General features: G+C 37.3%; 2 protein-coding genes across 2 annotated transcripts; one reads left to right on the top strand and one right to left on the bottom strand.

Annotated features, from left to right (window-relative positions):
- Nucleotides 1–1,910: 1,910 nt before the first annotated feature.
- LOC103028120 (serine/threonine-protein kinase pim-3) lies at nt 1,911–4,543 on the top strand. Its single transcript, XM_022668517.2, has 7 exons — nt 1,911–2,184; nt 2,395–2,489; nt 2,599–2,649; nt 2,791–3,166; nt 3,286–3,462; nt 3,641–3,753; nt 3,975–4,543. Exons 1-6 carry the CDS (start codon nt 2,019–2,021, stop codon nt 3,727–3,729), a joined length of 954 nt encoding a protein of 317 aa, XP_022524238.2. The 5' UTR covers nt 1,911–2,018; the 3' UTR covers nt 3,730–3,753; nt 3,975–4,543.
- Nucleotides 4,544–6,284: 1,741 nt separating this feature from the next.
- Nucleotides 6,285–15,940, bottom strand: pitpnbl (phosphatidylinositol transfer protein, beta, like). Its single transcript, XM_007234697.4, has 11 exons — nt 15,790–15,940; nt 15,110–15,140; nt 13,790–13,935; nt 12,662–12,753; nt 9,772–9,779; nt 9,548–9,622; nt 9,359–9,442; nt 8,296–8,373; nt 8,048–8,155; nt 7,714–7,836; nt 6,285–7,333 (listed from the first exon to the last, which is right to left on the bottom strand). Exons 1-11 carry the CDS (start codon nt 15,807–15,809, stop codon nt 7,286–7,288), a joined length of 813 nt encoding a protein of 270 aa, XP_007234759.1. The 5' UTR covers nt 15,810–15,940; the 3' UTR covers nt 6,285–7,285.
- Nucleotides 15,941–17,392: the final 1,452 nt, after the last annotated feature.

The raw sequence follows: 17,392 nt of genomic DNA, 5'->3' as shown, positions 1-17,392 counted from the left end.
AGGTCTCGTTTTGGTCGTGTGGTTAAACCTGTGAACAGATTAATCTTTACTATGTCAGGGCAAGGTCTTCTTCAAGATGCAAAGCATAATGTTCAGGCCGTTTGTAGGTCAATGTTTCAAGCACTTAAAGACCGCTAAATTTGGTCATAGCTCTTAATGCACTCTTATTCATGTTTAGGGGGAATTTGTAAAACTCTAGTTTGTTAATGTTTTATGAAATGTTCTTAAATGTTCAGTTTATACCTGGTAAACAATGAGGGGCTCAATTTTTTTTGTTGTTAAAATATATTTTGGTTGTAGATCTTGTGGGGTGTATATAGGCATCCTATCGCCAGTTGATGGTGTGAGAGTTTAGCGCTGCTCTTTTACCACTTCATCCTTCTGGGATACTTTTACGTTGGCAGTCCTTTTGTAGGTGATCTATTGTTGTTTCTGAAGTGTAAGTTTCTTTGTACTTTTAGCTGGTATAGCTACTGTGATACTAAAATTTCATGAAATTCAGAGGGGGTGTATGTAACAGAGTAAGAAAATCCCTGTGTTTTAAATGAATTTCATAAAATTAGACTGTTTAATGTTCTAAAATGGAGTTTTGGCGGCCCCTACTGGTAAGTGGTGAACTGCAGTTACGCTGTTTGATCCTTCTGAGCCACCATCCCTCAGCAGCAGTCTCTGATTCTCTGTGCTGCGGGTAGGTGCTGAGCTCCGAGTTTTCTTAATAAATAATAATTAAAAACATATTTTAGGTTAAAAATTGTGCTCTAACTATGTTAATAAAACATATTAAAACTTATTTTCGCGAAGAATTGATTGTTTTAGGTCGTAGTTAACTGTTTATGAGTCTATTGCTCGCTCCTCTGTTAAAAGTTGGGTGAGATTTACACGAGGCTCCGTTTTTCCCTCCATTTTCTATTCTTTGTTAATGAGAGATATTTTTATTTATTTACCAGCTGGCAGTAACTGCAGTAGCCACTTCACCACGACAGAAGTAAAAAATATTTACGTGTTGTTTTCCAGGTATGTATTTTATTAATATTTGAATCTTTATCTGTTAATGTTCTGTTATTGTATTATTATTTTTTTTATTTTTATTTTTTTATAAAACTTGTAAAATGCAGATTTCCATCCATTTTAATATGTATGTTTTATTGTAAGTTTTTACTGATAACGCAGAGACAGTCCATAATACTTTTCAAAGCTGTGTTTTATATTCTCTAAAAGAATATTGTAAAGCCATATATTAGGCGCTTAAATATGTTCTTGCAATATATGTGCTGTTTTAGCAGCAGTCTCTGATTCTCTGTGCTGCGGCTGGCAGTAACTGCAGTAGCCACTTCACCACGACAGAAGTAAAAAATATTTACGTGTTGTTTTCCAGAATAAAAGTGGATGAAAGCATGAACGAGGGTGTGCGTGTGTTGCTGTGCTATTGGTGAGGGGTGTCGTGAAACAAGCTGGTTCTGCTGACGGGTCCGTCACACTGGTGCCGTGAATCCGTCACACGTACACCGGCTTGCACTGTTGCCAGATTGGGTGGTTTCATGCCAAATGTCGAGTTGTATCTGAAATTGTCTGGAGGAAACGCTGTGGTTTGACAGGTGAACAAAACTACCAAGTAATTGTAATTCAGGGACACTATACCAGGTAAGTGATGATGCATGGCTTTCTCTCACATTTTAAATATGAGATCAGAGTGATGAAGATGACGTTAATGAGTATCACTGTCAATAATCTGACTTATCTCTTGTTTTTTTTTATTTTGGAAAAACAATCCTTTACTAAAAACATCTGTTTTTTTTATAAGTAAACAAAAGACACGTGGCTGAAATTCGAACACAAGGTCCAGTTATCGCCATGGCAACCCAGCAGCGCATTCTAATCGTGACGTCACCACAGTATAAGCATTCCCAACTTTAGATTGAATCATTTCTCGTCAGTTTACTGAGGAGAAAGCAGCAGAAGAGTGTCGTTCCTTTCAGTGCAGTTTAACTGTGGACAACTGTATCATCATACAGCAGAGGATGATGGAGGGTTCTACACCCAGACAAGGAAAGAGAAAGAGAGAAGATGAGGAGGAGGAGGATTTCCAAAGGAAAGAATCCCAGGAAAGAAAGAGACAGAAGGGAGAAATAAAACGGCGGCCCAGGAAACAGAGGAGGCCCATGAAGAAAACAGTCATCAAGCCTGGTCAGCTCATTATCCAGACCCCAATGAAGTGGTCAAATATTTAAAATTATTTTATTAACTACAGTAAACTGGAATTATTCAAATGGTGAATGTTCACAGAAAGTTAATTCCACTGCATCCTTTATAACCAGTAATATGAATAGGTAAACTTACAGTACGCTTAATCATCCAAATAGAGCTAATATTGAGTTTTAACATTATTTTCCACAGAGACCTTTGAATCGCTCTACACCGTTGGGGAAAAACTCGGTGAAGGAGGCTTTGGAACGGTCTTTGCCGGAACACGTGTTTCTGATGGCCTACAGGTTCTTGACTAAGTCTCTATAACTGTGACCCCTCAACTACATTCATTATCTTACATACTTTCTTTTCAATCTTCATTACCTTTAATCATTTTATTGTCTTTGTTTGTAGGTGGCCATAAAGTTTGTTCGAAAACAGCAGAACGATCGATATGTCCAAAGCGTAAGTTCACTTGTTACCCAGATGTTATTTTCATAACATGACCAAAAATTACATTAGCAGTCGAGCATTATAGTCCTAAAGTCATAATTTTGATATGTTTTTCTCTGAATTTACTATTTAACTAATCAAGTATTTCTGCAGTCTGTTAATTCCAGGTCAATTCCAATAGAAGTGGCCCTGATTGAAAAGATGAGTGAACCACCAGTTAAAAGCATCATACAACTTATCCAGTGGTTCGATGAGCCAGAGCGCTATATTGTGGTCATGGAGCTCTTTCGTCCTTGCATGGACCTGCTTGACTTCATGTGCAGCAAGCGAGGTTTCTTTACAGAAAAGAAGGCCAGACATATAATGGTTCAGGCAATAAAGGCAGTTACTGAGTGCCACAAGCGAGGTGTCCTCCACAGGGACATAAAATTGGAGAACTTCTTAATCAATACAAACACTTTTGAGGTCAAGTTGGTCGACTTCGGCTGTGGTGACTTCTTTACAGAACGTGAACTGAATCATTATATAGGTAAGATTGAGTCTTGGGCCCTCAACCCACTACAACATTCAAACATGTAGCTTTTAGGTTTTAATAAAGTTCTCTGCTAAGCTCTGCTTGTTTTTCTTCCTTCTTTATTACATTCACAGGCACTGAAGAATTCTGCCCTCCAGAGTTCTTTCTGTCGAGGAGCTATCACGCCGCTCCTTCAACGGTGTGGTCTTTAGGTGTGTTTTTGTACACTATGGTCCATGGATACCACCCCTTCACAACCAGGCATGAAATCATTGCTGGAGATCTTCGCTTCGGAGACCACCTGTCCAATGGTAAGAAGAAGAAGAACATTCTGGTGTTCGAACCAGCTGCTCTGAAGTGTAAAATTTATAATGTATTTTTGATGATAGTCTTTTTGAAATGTAGAAAACATGAGTAAAAAAGATAGCAGATACATTTCAAACCTTAGTGTCTTATCTTTCTCCCATCCAATTCCATCACTCTACACAGAGGTCTGCGATCTGATTAGGTGGTGTCTGCAGGATGACCCGACTTGGAGGCCTAGTTTGCAGCAGATCTTCGGGCACCCGTGGTTTTAGTGGAGAGTCCAAGCCTAGGATTAGGTTAGTCAGAAAGGACAGGGAGCCAGGAATAATGCTAAGAGAAAAAGCAGTAAAACCTAAATTATCTAGAGCTTTTATAGAGAAAACAAAAGAAAAGATACTAAATAGATATAAATACTCTAGAAGTTAAAATGTAGAAATGATGTATGACATATTCTCATGAGCTGTAATGCCCAGAAGTGCTTATGTCTCTACTCTCTTTGTGTTTCGTTGTGTTTCAGGTCATGGAGAAGGCACAGGCTGTTAAAAAAAAAACGTCAAATGCAATCAGTAGAGAGGACAACATGTGGAATGCAATGTATACATAACATTTATTTTCAATAGGAACATGCACAAAATATGTGTTTGCAGTATATTCATTTGAGCACATATTGTGCATGCTAGTTGAGGTATCCGGTGTCGCCCAGAGGAGGATGGGTTCTTCTTTTGAGTCCTGGTTCCTCCCAAGGTTTCTTCCTGTTGATCTGAGGGAGTTTTTCCTTGCCGCTGTTGCCTTTTGCTTGCTCAAAGGAAGCTTGGACCCGGATATCTGTAAAGCTGCTTCATGACAGCGTTTTTTTAAAGTTAATCTGAATGATACTATGGAAAAGAAATGCTATGTGTACATTGCTGTGTTGAGATAAATATGTGCTTGGGATCTTAAGAGTACTGGGGTCCATACTGAACTTGAGTGATGTAGGTGTATAGGAGTGTAGTGTATAGGAGTGCGGTGTACAGCAGTGCACCTGATGTTTCCATAGAAGGCGTTTACTGTTTACTTACAATACAAAAAATAAACAGTGAAAATGTTTCTGGACTATGAGTGTTACATGCAAAACATTTTCAATCTCAAGTTAGTAAGGATCTCAAGTAAGGGCTGGATCCATTTCTGCTGGGTGCAATACTGCTGGACATACTGCTCAGCTGCTGGGTGTTGGCAAGACCTTCACACAACAAATCCAACCAGAGATCAAACCACCACATTATAAAACAGCTGAAACATCAACTGACCTATCCTGAATAAGCCAGCAATTTGGAGCACATCATAAAGCATCCGGCATTTCAACTGGTACATCATGAAGCAGTTGACACAGCATCTGGCACACTGTAAAGCTGCCAGGACTTGAATTGGCACATTCTGAAGCAGCTGGTACACCAACCAGCAAATCCTACAGCAGCCAGCACACCATCCGGCAAATCTATCCTAAAGCAGAGGGCACACCAACCGGTAAATTGTAAAGCAACTGGATTACCACACGTCACATTTTAAATATCCGGCACAGAATTGGGCACATTCTAAATCAGCTGTGACAACACCTGGCAAATCTTAAAGCAGCCGGCATACTCTCAGACACATCCTTTATCAGCAAGTACATTGACTGGCACAAGTATATAAAAAAAGCATCTAGCAAACCAAACAGAACAACTTTAAGCTGCCAGCACATCATTCGACACATCTGGAATACCAGCCGACCTGCTGGCACACTATCCGACGTCCTAAATCAGCTAGTTCGTTGACTGGCACAAATAACAGCAGCTGGCACACCAAACAGTACAACTTAAAGCAGACAGCACACTATCTGACATATTTGGAATTCCAGAAGATACAACATCTGGCACATGCTTTAGCAGCTGGCATACAGTCGAACACATCCTATATCAGCTAGTACATTGACTGGCACAAATAATTGCAGCTGGAACACCAAACAGTACAACTTAAGCAGCCAGTACACTATTTAACACATCTACAATACAAGCAGACAACATCTGGTACATCTTACAGCAGCTGGCAAACCACCTGTTACATTATAAAGCAGCTGATACTTTCCCCACACCTTTGAAATAAATAAAACTGCAGTCTCTTTCTGATGGTAGATGCTGTACATCTTGCTTTCTGCTCTTGGGCAGAACATCCTTATAGGTCAGTGAAATTGGATCTTTTAAAACCTTTCTCCTCATACACATCTTCAACAGTCCTACTTAAATCCCCAGAGAGCTCGGAAACACTGAGCAGCAAACCAAACTAAGTTTTCTATTCAGGAATTAATCCTAGTTTTGGTCTCCACAGCATTTTTAATTGAGATTTCGTTAAAAATAAGCCATAATTCATCAATCTAATAGTGTCTTATCAGAAGTATAAATAATATAAAGTGAAAAAGTAATGCAAAATAAATTTACACAGAAATGAGGAGAAGTTTCTGTCTCTGTTTTGCTCTGAAGATAATTCAACACTAGCCCTGAAGATCATAGAATACACAAGGCAGCAAATGATACATCCATGCTGCCTTTTCAAATGGGCATGTTGAAAGCACCCTAATATTCCATTCAGACATGTTACCTTCCAGCCTTCAACTACTGTCCGAGTAGGCAACATTATAATTTTAGACCTCATTTGTCCTCTTTTTTTGTTTGTTTTAACTACACCATACTTACAACTGCATATGGTCAAGGCACAGGTATACGGTAATACCCGCTAATAAGAGATATTGGACATTAACAGACTGCAAAAGATTGCTTAACTCCATACCAATGAATGTGAAGACACAGACAGCTTGTGACAGTCAATGATGTTTGTTTTTATTTTTTTTTTCGTTACATTTTTGTAAATCGGACTTGGTTCCAAAAGTTCTGACCCGCTTCACCCCAGTGGGGAGGCGTGGCGTGCTGCATGTCAGTCAAAAGTGTGAGAGGCTTCAAGGGTCTTACACTTGAGTTAAAAACAGTCTCATCCACACAGCTCCTCTCACCCAGCAACGAGGACGCTTACACTGCAACAAGCCTTCAGTGCAGAGAGAAATCCAAAAAAACACAAAGCCCAACAGAGGCTCTGTCCATCGTGCTTTTCGAGATTCATATGAGGAAAAAACAAGCAATCGTTATAATAGTTTTTTTTTCAGTTACCTGTGTAGTTTTTATTACACATGCCCTTCTCTTGTAGCGTACAGTAAGTTCCCCCACAGAGAAATTCATAAACATAATGAATTTTAATTGCAATAAGTAAATCGCTTAGTCTTTTATTTATGGTTGAAATACATGTTTAGTGAAATGCGTCCCCAAAACCGTTTTGTTTTGTAAAACTTGGCCCTTAGGACCCCACTGGCACACTGAGTAAAAAGCTGATGGTTGCGAAATGAACCAAAAACCATAAAACAGTTATAATACTTAATTATAAAAAGAAACGCTGACATTACTTAACACGCTTTAAGTAAAATCCCAAAGAATTTGGCAGCAAATGATGAGGTTCAGAGTCAAACTGCACCGCCACAAATGCACACACTTTTTTTTTTTTTTTTTTTTTTTTTTTACATGTGCACATGCTTGTGCACGCACACACACACATACATACATACACTCTCTCTCTCTCTCTCTCTTTCTCTCTCTCACATACACACACATACTCTCTCGCATATGATAATGGACACTTCCTGGGTAAGAGATGACAGTTCGGAAGGGCTTGGTGAAGCGGCACACTGTGATTGGCCATGTGAGGACTGAAGGAGGTAAAACAAAAAGTAGCCCCAGTTTTTCTTGTCATTCCTCAGTTGTTTCTGCTCTAGTCTTCTCCTGCTTTCATTCCTCGAACTGATCCTTCATTACGCATCTGGAAAGGAAACAGATTTTTGCCATTAAAATGTTATTAAAATAAAATAAATATATATAAAAGAATCACTTATACACTTGCAAAGGAAGCCAAACAGTGGCAGCCTACCAAACAAAGGTATCAAAACCCACAACCCTGTGATCAATCCTGTCCACAGTAAACCAACCCAAAAACCAACTCAGTCTGTCCTTTTGCCACGTTTGGGCATGATTGCAGTGACTCCCTCTAACTGTCATATCATGCCCATCCCCTTTATATCCCAACACTTTGATTATAAACATTGGGCCACCCTTTCCCTAATGAATGTCTGACAGGCTTAGAAGGTGTAGTTTCTAAGTTGATCAAAATAAAATACAAATGATTACTGATGCAAAAGATACCTGATCCAGTTCCCGCTGCGTCTCCTCCTCCATCCTGCGGATGTCATCCATGGTGAGGTCCACCCAGCGGTCCAGCCAGCAGAACAGCTGACGGTGGAAATTAGTGAAGAGCCTCTTCTCTTGCTGTTTAGAAGAAAAGAAAGACAGCAGATAAAACAAGGAAGTGTTATTACACATTTTTATTATTATGTGTAATTATGATATCAGGAGCTTTAGCGTAGGAAGGAGTTTTGAATAGAAATTGAAGCCTTTAAGTCATTATGACAGCCAAAACAGTGACTTAAATAATGCAGGAAATATCCAGAAGATGAAGCAAATTAAGAAACCTTTGTACCTTGTGAATGAAGCTCTCCACACGCCCCTGAAGACCCCACCAACGGAAATGCACAGTCACCAACTTGTATGCAGTCATGTAGGGACAGTTACTGTTATGAAGCTCCTTCTATAGATGAGACAGTATAAAAAAGGAAAGAAGGAGTAAGAGTTGGAGAGCACCAGATAAAGAAAGAACCACAGTACACTACTTTCTGTATGAAACATACATACATACTAACTGGACTAAAGGGTGTACGCATTAGATACCTTCCATCCTGGTCCCAGTGGTCCTCTGCCAGTTTTCTCAGAGTGAAAAAGGGCTGGATCCTCATCTGGCTTATAATCCTGAAATACACACGTTTTTAATGCATTAATAGTTAGTTTTAATAGAGCCAACACTAAACTTCCCTTGTTATATTTTGACAAACAGTTTCAAGCTAAGTAAAAAGTTTGAATTATGTCCAAATATGTCAAATGTTTGTGGAGACTGCAACAAATGCATTCAGCTGCTTTAAGTAGCACACACTGCTAACAACGATGTGCAAAATGCCCTCTACTTCCTGTAGGTAAGCATTATAATAGGACAGAATAGAATAGGATTCAGTCTGAAGCAGATACGCAAAAACCTTTTTGCACCCTTCCTAATGCCAAGAATTCACGTAATAAGATGTAATAAGCCCCCAAGCATTGAGCTGTGTGGCTTAGTGGGTAAAACACTTAGTCCTCTGTTCAATACACAGGTTCCCCAAGATGCCGCTGCTTATCTGCAGAGCAAAGCCCTTAACTCTTATCTGCTCCCTGGATGCAACTGCAGAGACTGAGCACAACTACTGTATTTTTGCTCACTAGTGTGTGTTTGCATAGTGTTCATTGTATTTAAAGACCTAAAGCTAGAAGTCAAATTCCATACATGTCCAACACAAATGGTGACTGACTGACTGACTACCTGAATGACTGAGTTGTGGAATTGGTGCTCATCCAACCCTGATCTCACAAACACTTTTGTCTCTGACTGCAATCAAATACTCACAGCAAAATTGAGTAGAAGGCCCCACTTTTACCAGCAAAAACAGTCTCCAACTAAATCAGGGCAAACTCCTTTAATTATATATTTTTCATGATTTTGGAACACAATTAATAAATAGATGTTGTTCTTCAGTCTGCAAAATTGTGTTATAGGTTTGAATGCACAAAGTATATTAAATATGGATCACTATCTTTCTCTCACATTTCTTCTTTATTTAACTGGTGCATGTCACAGTGCAGAAATGTACCACACAAGACAAATACAAAAGAAACAGAAGAGCAGTAAGTATTTATTCTGTCTTACCACATCATCCACCTGAGAACGATCAGCAATATCGATTGGCACTACCTCAGTCTCCTCCCACTCCTCAGGGGGGAGTCCATGAGGCTGGATTGAGGTTAAAGAAGAAGAAGAAACAAAAGAAAATTAGATTACTGAATTAAAGAAAATCCCAAGAAAAAATTGGAAATAAACCGAACTTCACTGACTTACATTATCAGTTGTTCCCAAGTCAGGTTTATGCCAAGTCTCAATCTTAATGAAAAAGTCATCTTTCATGTACTCATTCTAGGGGGGGAAACAGACACACTAAATTGTAATAAACAGAGCGATGTTAAAATTATTCTAAAAAATATTCTCTCAAGTGTATGACTTGAAGATTATATAAAAATGATAAACCCCTCCCCCCCCAAAAAAAATAATAATTATACACTTACTGTAACAACTGCAGCATTCCAATGCAGGAGCAGCAGATGGAAGGGAAAAGAAAACTTATTAATAAATGACAAAAAAATACTGAATTCTATATAGAAATTAAAAAGAGCTTTGATCATGTCAACTAATTATTATGTATCTAAAAAAAACTGCCACCAATGTATCTTACTTTGCCATTTAAGCAATTATACTTTTAACACCACGCTGACTTATTAGCAAACTTCTTAAAGCAAAGACATTTTAAGTATTATAACGGTCAATCTGTCCAAGCCAGCCTTTTCTATCCATTATGATAATCCTAAGTGTTTTACCCACTAAGCCACACAGCTCAATGCTTGGGGGCTTATTACATCTTATTACGTGAATTCTTGGCATTAGGAAGGGTGCAAAAAGGTTTTTGCGTATCTGCTTCAGACTGAATCCTATTCTATTCTGTCCTATTATAATGCTTACCTACAGGAAGTAGAGGGCATTTTGCACATCGTTGTTAGCAGTGTGTGCTACTTAAAGCAGCTGAATGCATTTGTTGCAGTCTCCACAAACATTTGACATATTTGGACATAATTCAAACTTTTTACTTAGCTTGAAACTGTTTGTCAGAATATAACAAGGGAAGTTTAGTGTTGGCTCTATTAAAACTAACTATTAATGCATTAAAAACGTGTGTATTTCAGGATTATAAGCCAGATGAGGATCCAGCCCTTTTTCACTCTGAGAAAACTGGCAGAGGACCACTGGGACCAGGATGGAAGGTATCTAATGCGTACACCCTTTAGTCCAGTTAGTATGTATGTATGTTTCATACAGAAAGTAGTGTGCTGTGGTTCTTTCTTTATCTGGTGCTCTCTCCAACTCTTACTCCTTCTTTCCAAAAACTGTGCAATACCACAGTCTGCTGCAACATAGCTTTTACTTAGACAGAGGGTTTGTAGGCTTAAACATCTGAATTGTTTGCAATCCTTTTCACATTTTTTATTTGAATTGCTACAGCATACCTAAACAGTGTTATTTAATGACATGTCTTGAAAAAGACCTGATCATTTCCTTTATATATATATATATATATATATATATATATATATATATATATATATTCCTGGCACTTTACAGAATGGTAGTACACTTAGCACATACAGTGCATACAGGCCTTAGAATTCTAAGAACATATAAACCTATATTCTCTGGAAAGTTACAAATATTTGCTATATATTTTGCATATTAAGTGCAAATTTATACACTATATCCTTCTTTAGTAATTATTTTGTACATATATCCTATTAGATGTTATTTAACTTGATTTCTTTATATTTTATGAAACATTATTTCCATATATCAATAAGATGAATATGTATAATCCTTTTTGTTGAACTTGACCTATGTATTACTGTTTTGATTTGTATGTTATTATTCTTATCTTATCATGTTTTAAACAAAATGTCAATATAAACAATTTTAAGCATTTTTTCCAGATGTTTAAGACAGAATATAAACATCAAATACCGAAAGAAATCTTTATAAAATACAATGATTAATACACCCCCTGATGTCTAATGCACACACAGATGAAAAAAAGAAAGGAGAGAGGGAAAAATAAATAAATAAAAATTATCCAACAATAACCAATCATGAACTGAACTTTTCTTTTATCGTTTTTTTTTTCTAGGGCACAACAAGTACCGAACACATATGAAACACTACAAAAAAAAGAACAACACATTTTTTATTTATTTTGGGGGTTTCTAAAATCAACACACTAAATCAAAGAAAAATACACATAGAGCATATTTAAATGTGTGGGTAAATATCCATTAGCATCTTTCTGATTATTTTTGTTCTTGGAAGAACACCAGCAGAATTGAAATCAATTTGTTGGTTTCCTGGCACAGACCCAACTTTAGAGCACAGTCACCGTATTTTGAAAACTGCTGAGATCAGGACTTTTGAAATACCATTCCAAAAGCTTAATTTTACCATGCCTTATCTATTTCACAACCATGGTGTGTGTGTCTTGCTGTAACACAGAACTGTGTAAAGGGGTCAATGTCTGGCTGGTGGTCCTCCTTCTTCACGCTGTACAATGCACTCTGCCAAAAAACAGCTTCAGAGCATGTGGCTACCATCACCATGCTAAACAATTGGTACGTTAACCTTATGATGGAATGTGTCAACTTAATTCCTCCAAACATATATGTAGTGAATTCAGCCAGACAACTTAATCTTTGTTTTAATATGACCATAAAATGTTTCTCTCTATTTCTTTGTCGATGTGGTTCATGTTGCAAACTTGAGTTAAGCTGAAGCTTGTTGTACACCAGCCTCTCAGTTTATAGTGATGTAAATCTAGCTTGACTGTAGACAGTGACGTTCCAGCAGCACCCATGTCATAGCAGGTCTGTGTCTTTCTTGGTTCTTGGGATCTTTTAACCAAACCTAAAATTCTTCTTAGCTGAAGATTATGGCTAACAAAGTGGCTACATCTTGGAATCTTCAGATGTTCAGAAATGGCTCCAAGAGAGATCAGTTTGGCACTGAGCTCCTTGCACTTTCCAATTATACTATGTGTTGGTCAGTTAAATGAGTGCTTTTAAACAAACAATCTTTATGTAAACAGAGGAAAGCTACCAGCTGACCAGTTATAAGACATTTTGGAACTTTCAGCACCACCGATAAACAATCAAAGGGAAGGTGAGCATATTTTGACACTGTGTTAATTGTAGAAAACCCCAAAAATGTGGTGCACCAAATTATGTATACAAACTTGCGACCACAACTGTACATAAACATACATTGCATGCATCAGTAACCTTATATAAATTAAGAAACATGCAATAGCATCAATTTACAATCATCTCATATAATTTAAGGGCATGAGGTAAATTATAAGGTACTGACTGGTGCGACAATAGGGATAGGCATTCCAGGCTTTCTCGTGAAACACCAGGGCTCCCTCTGGGGCAAACATCTGAATGAAGCTGGGCACCTTGCTATAAAGAAGAGAACAGCTTTCTTCAAAACAAGTATGCAGACGGGTTATTAAAGAACACTTACATTTTTGTAACAAAAATATGCACTTTTCAGAGGACTGTGATTGAGAATCAAATCTACAAATCATTGTCGACTTACCATACATCATATACACATGACTTCAATTATTTTTGCTGACCTCAGAATTACCCATTGACTTTTCTTATATAAAAGAGCCCATTAACATGTATGTGCCAGTATGTCGACTTGAGTTTTTTTTATGTATTGTTCATTTAGAATTCTTAAAACATTTAATTTAATGTCCAATGTCTGAAAATTCTGAATCTTGAACTTTAAAAGGTAATTGTTCTATAAAAGTAATGTGTAAATGTATTACTATGCAACTGTAATTTCATTAGAGCTGAGCAATGTGATAATATATTATTATGATCCTTTTTTATCATCAACATACTTTTTTAAGCATATTAAAATTACCATTAGTCAAATTATTAAAGAACACAGACCCCACTATGCATTTCATTATACAGTGTGAAAAAAACAACTCAGTTTACTTGGATGGTCTGCAGCAAAAAGTGAATAAAAACCACTGGAGTATTTGAATAGTGGTGTATAAGAGTCAAGACCCATTTTTAAATATTGATACCAAATTCAAGCTCTTTCTTGGTTTTGTCTTATTGTGGACACATGACTGTAAATATTTTAAGGTTAAGTCCTGATGTAACAAATTTGCAACGACAATTTTGTAACTTGCATTTTGTTTCATTGTGTCAGAAGCAGTTGTATGGAATGTAAAACATTTTTAAAGCATTTGAATTATTTAAATGATTGGAACAGGGCGGTAGAAGCAAAAATACACTTTTAAAAGAAGCAAGTTTTATACCCAGCACTCCTACTTTCTTTAAATAATGTCTGCTGAACAAACACACATTCAATCACACTGTCCTGTAGTGATGCTCTACGGATGTTCAGAATTGCTCATTTAGGGACCTTACGAGTTAAAGTAAAGGAGTGGAGTTAAAGTACATAGATACTTACCTGTGTATGTGATAGATTTTGTGGGTGTACTGGCCCTTCTCCCCTTCTTTTTCGTAGGGTTCATTTCGGAGCACTTCAATCCCCTCTCCCCCTCCTGTGTTGTTCTTACTGGCCTCGGCAACTGAGTACAGTTGGCCAACCTGGTACTGGAGGGGTGGAGGATTGGGTTGAAGGAGGGGGGATTACATAAGTAACTAATGGCAACTAACCGCTAACACACCAACCACACAATGGGGTAAAATAGTTATTTAGTGCACAGAAATGCTAAGAGATTACATTGCTATCAAACTAAGCCTAGCTATGCGGATATACATATATAACCAATTAATTATTCCATATCATTTTGTTATATGTTCACCCATTTATCTATTTACCAACCACACAATGGGGTAAACACTTATTTATTGTACAGTAATGCCAAGAAACTACATAGCTATGAAGCTAGGCCTAGCTATGCGGATATACAGATATAACCAATTAATTAATCCACTTCATTTTGTTAAATGTTCACTCATGTATCTACTTACCAACCACACAATGGGGCAAATAGTTATTTAGTGTAAAGTAATGACAAGAGACTTCATAGCTATCAAGCTAAGCCTAGCTCTGTGGATATACGAATACAACACATTAGTTAATCCATTTCTTTTTATTAAACTAATATATAACTGCATTATTGCACTTTCTGTATGGTTGACATCTGTCATCTTCTTAATATGCACAACAACTGGTGTTCCTTGTTGTTTTACTAAACTACATCCATTATACACCCACTAAAATACTCTACTTTTGTATTTATTTTTTATTTATTATTGTTTTTTTTTATCTGTATTCTGTCTTATCCTTGTTCTGTAACGTATGTGTGTTATGTATACCGGCTATTATTTCCCTCTGGGATCAGTAAAGTATGTATGTATGTGTGTGGTTGTGTGTGTGTGTGTGTGTGTGTGTGTATCTATCTATCTATCTATCTATCTATCTATCTATCTATCTATCTATCTATCTATCTTTACCCATTTATCTATTTACTAACCACACAATGGGGCAAATAGTTATTTAGTGTACAGTAATGCCAGGAGACTACATAACTATCATGCTAAGCCTAGCTATTCATTTACTTACATTATTAGTTAACATATAGCTAGTCAGTTAACCTAGCTAGCTAAATATTATCCACAGAAACGATTAAAGCCGCTGTTGTGGCTGTTACTAGCCAGCTAATCTTCTTAATACTTAGCTTGCCAGCTAACGCCTGTCACAAAAGCTACGTTACCATGGGTCAAAAATTGAGGATTTACGTGCATAAAAGCGCTGACTTACCTCTTCTACTGAACATGGCAACACCACTTGACTGTAAGAGAAGAGATGAGGAAAAGTAGACGGTGTTTAAAATGTTATTGGACGCAGAATAGCGGGTGCTTGGATATTATCAACACTCCCAGGCTAGCTAACCTACCGCTAGCTAAAAGACCGCACACTCCGGCAGCGCCTTTAAGTTAGCTAAACTATGCTAAGCTAAATTAAGCTAAGCTAGTTCAGAGACGGGCGTAAACGGTGAGTCAACTGTGCTCTCCGTTATACGCATATAACCTAATAATTAATCCACTTAATTCTGTAAAATGTTAACCCATTTATCTCAGACGCTTTTACTAAAAACAGGCAGTACGATATTCTACAAAAAAACAAGCTAACAAGCTAACTAGATAGCAATCTCCATCCCTGCCCTGCTCTTTAATTTGTGACTCGCACCGCTAGCTATGTTAGGTTAGCTAGCGTTACAGCTGTTAGCTAGCTAAGTTTAGCAACCAGGCTAAAGTGCATAAGCCGCCGCTAGCGAGCCTCCAACACTCAGCACGGAGAAACCCAATCACTGTCACTCATTAATCATTTCTTATGTAATAATAACAAAAAATGTCTCCGCCGGAAAAGCGCAGTCTGTATGTATTATATACCCCGCGGCTCACCCGGCAGAAACAGGCGTTTAATAAACGGTTACTCACTATTCCTTGACGAGTACCATCCCGAACCTGCACAGAACGGTACATTCAACAAACAGATTCTGGTCGGCGGAAACTGGACAAACGCGCTGGGATGCGTCATCAGGGAAGTGGGGGGCTTAAAGGGACACTGGGGTCTGCACTGGTAACCATGATGGGAAGGGAATGGGAACAGCCCACACAGTGTCAGTCTACCTACAGAGCAACCCTGTGAATATAGCTAGCTGCTGTAGCTTCTGCTTTAATGAAGAACACTGATCTACGATCAGGTCTAATTAAGTCCATTTGGTCATACCCTGATAGCAAAGAACATTATCTATATTTTATTGTATTGTGATAAGTTTTTTTTTTTTTTTTTTACATATCGACAATATGAATATTGAGGATATTATCACTGCTTGAAGCACACTGACCCAACTGTACATTTCATTACATAGAGTTTAAAATAAATACAGCTCTTGAACAAAATAAGGGACCATTTAAAAATGACAAGTTTCTTTGATTTTACCAAATTGAAAACTTCTGGAATATAATCAAGAGGAAGTTGGATGATCATAAGACAACAAACCAAGCTGAACTGCTTGAATTTTTGCACTAGTAGTAAAGTCATAAAGTTGTCCAAAAGCAGTGTGTATGACTGCTGTAGAAGAATATGCCAAGATGCTTGAAAACTGTGATAAAAAACAGGGTTATGCCACCAAATATTGATTTTTGAACTCTTAAAACTTATTATTTGCATTATTTGGCGTCTGAAAGCTCTGCATTTGTAGTTTTTTTTTTATCCATTTCTCATTTTCTGCAAATAAGTGCTCTGTATGACAATATTTATATTTGGAATTTGGAAGAAATGTTTATATGTGTCCGTAGTTTATAGAATAAAACAACAATGCTCATTTTACTCAAATATATACCTATAAATAGCAAAATCAGAGAAACTGAAGTGGTCTCTTATTTTTCTCCAGAGCTGTATGATTATTATTTAAATAATGTGATTGGAATATTTTGCCATACTACCCAGCTCTATCAGTATTTGATTACGTACACCAATGGTATAATTGTACACTGGGGTCTGGACTACTAGCCATAAAGAGAAGGAAAATGAAACAACCTACTCCATCTACCTATGGAGCAATCCTGTAAACATAGCTACTCTAGCTACTGATCTAAGATCAGGTCTAATTAGTCCAATTAGACAAAACACGATGTGCATCATAAGATATTGTGATATATTATTTTGCCCAAAAATCCATTTCAATCAGTGCGTGATGAGCTACTGTAGCTACTGTTTTCAGGAAGAACACTGATCTAAGATCGGGTCTATTTAGTCCATTTGGTCATATCCTGACAAAAAAAGAACATTAAATGAACATCCTTTTTTTGGTTGCATTTAGAACTGGATAGTATATTGATATTTTATCTTACTGTGAAACATTTTCTTAATGTATTGACAATATGCCTATTGTGGACATCATCACTGCTTAAAAAACACTGTATAAAGTTCCTAATAATTATAAGTTTATAAAAAAAGAAATGTGTAAATGAAGTGTATTGTGACTTTTTATTAGAGCTGGGCAATATGATGGTTTACGATCGTATTGTAATAAAT

The sequence above is a fragment of the Astyanax mexicanus genome, chromosome 19, assembly GCF_023375975.1.
Source record: "Astyanax mexicanus isolate ESR-SI-001 chromosome 19, AstMex3_surface, whole genome shotgun sequence".
Lineage (NCBI taxonomy): Eukaryota > Metazoa > Chordata > Actinopteri > Characiformes > Acestrorhamphidae > Astyanax > Astyanax mexicanus.
The sequence above is the reverse complement of the archived record's forward strand: the minus strand, read 5'-3'. Positions and strand labels throughout refer to the sequence as shown.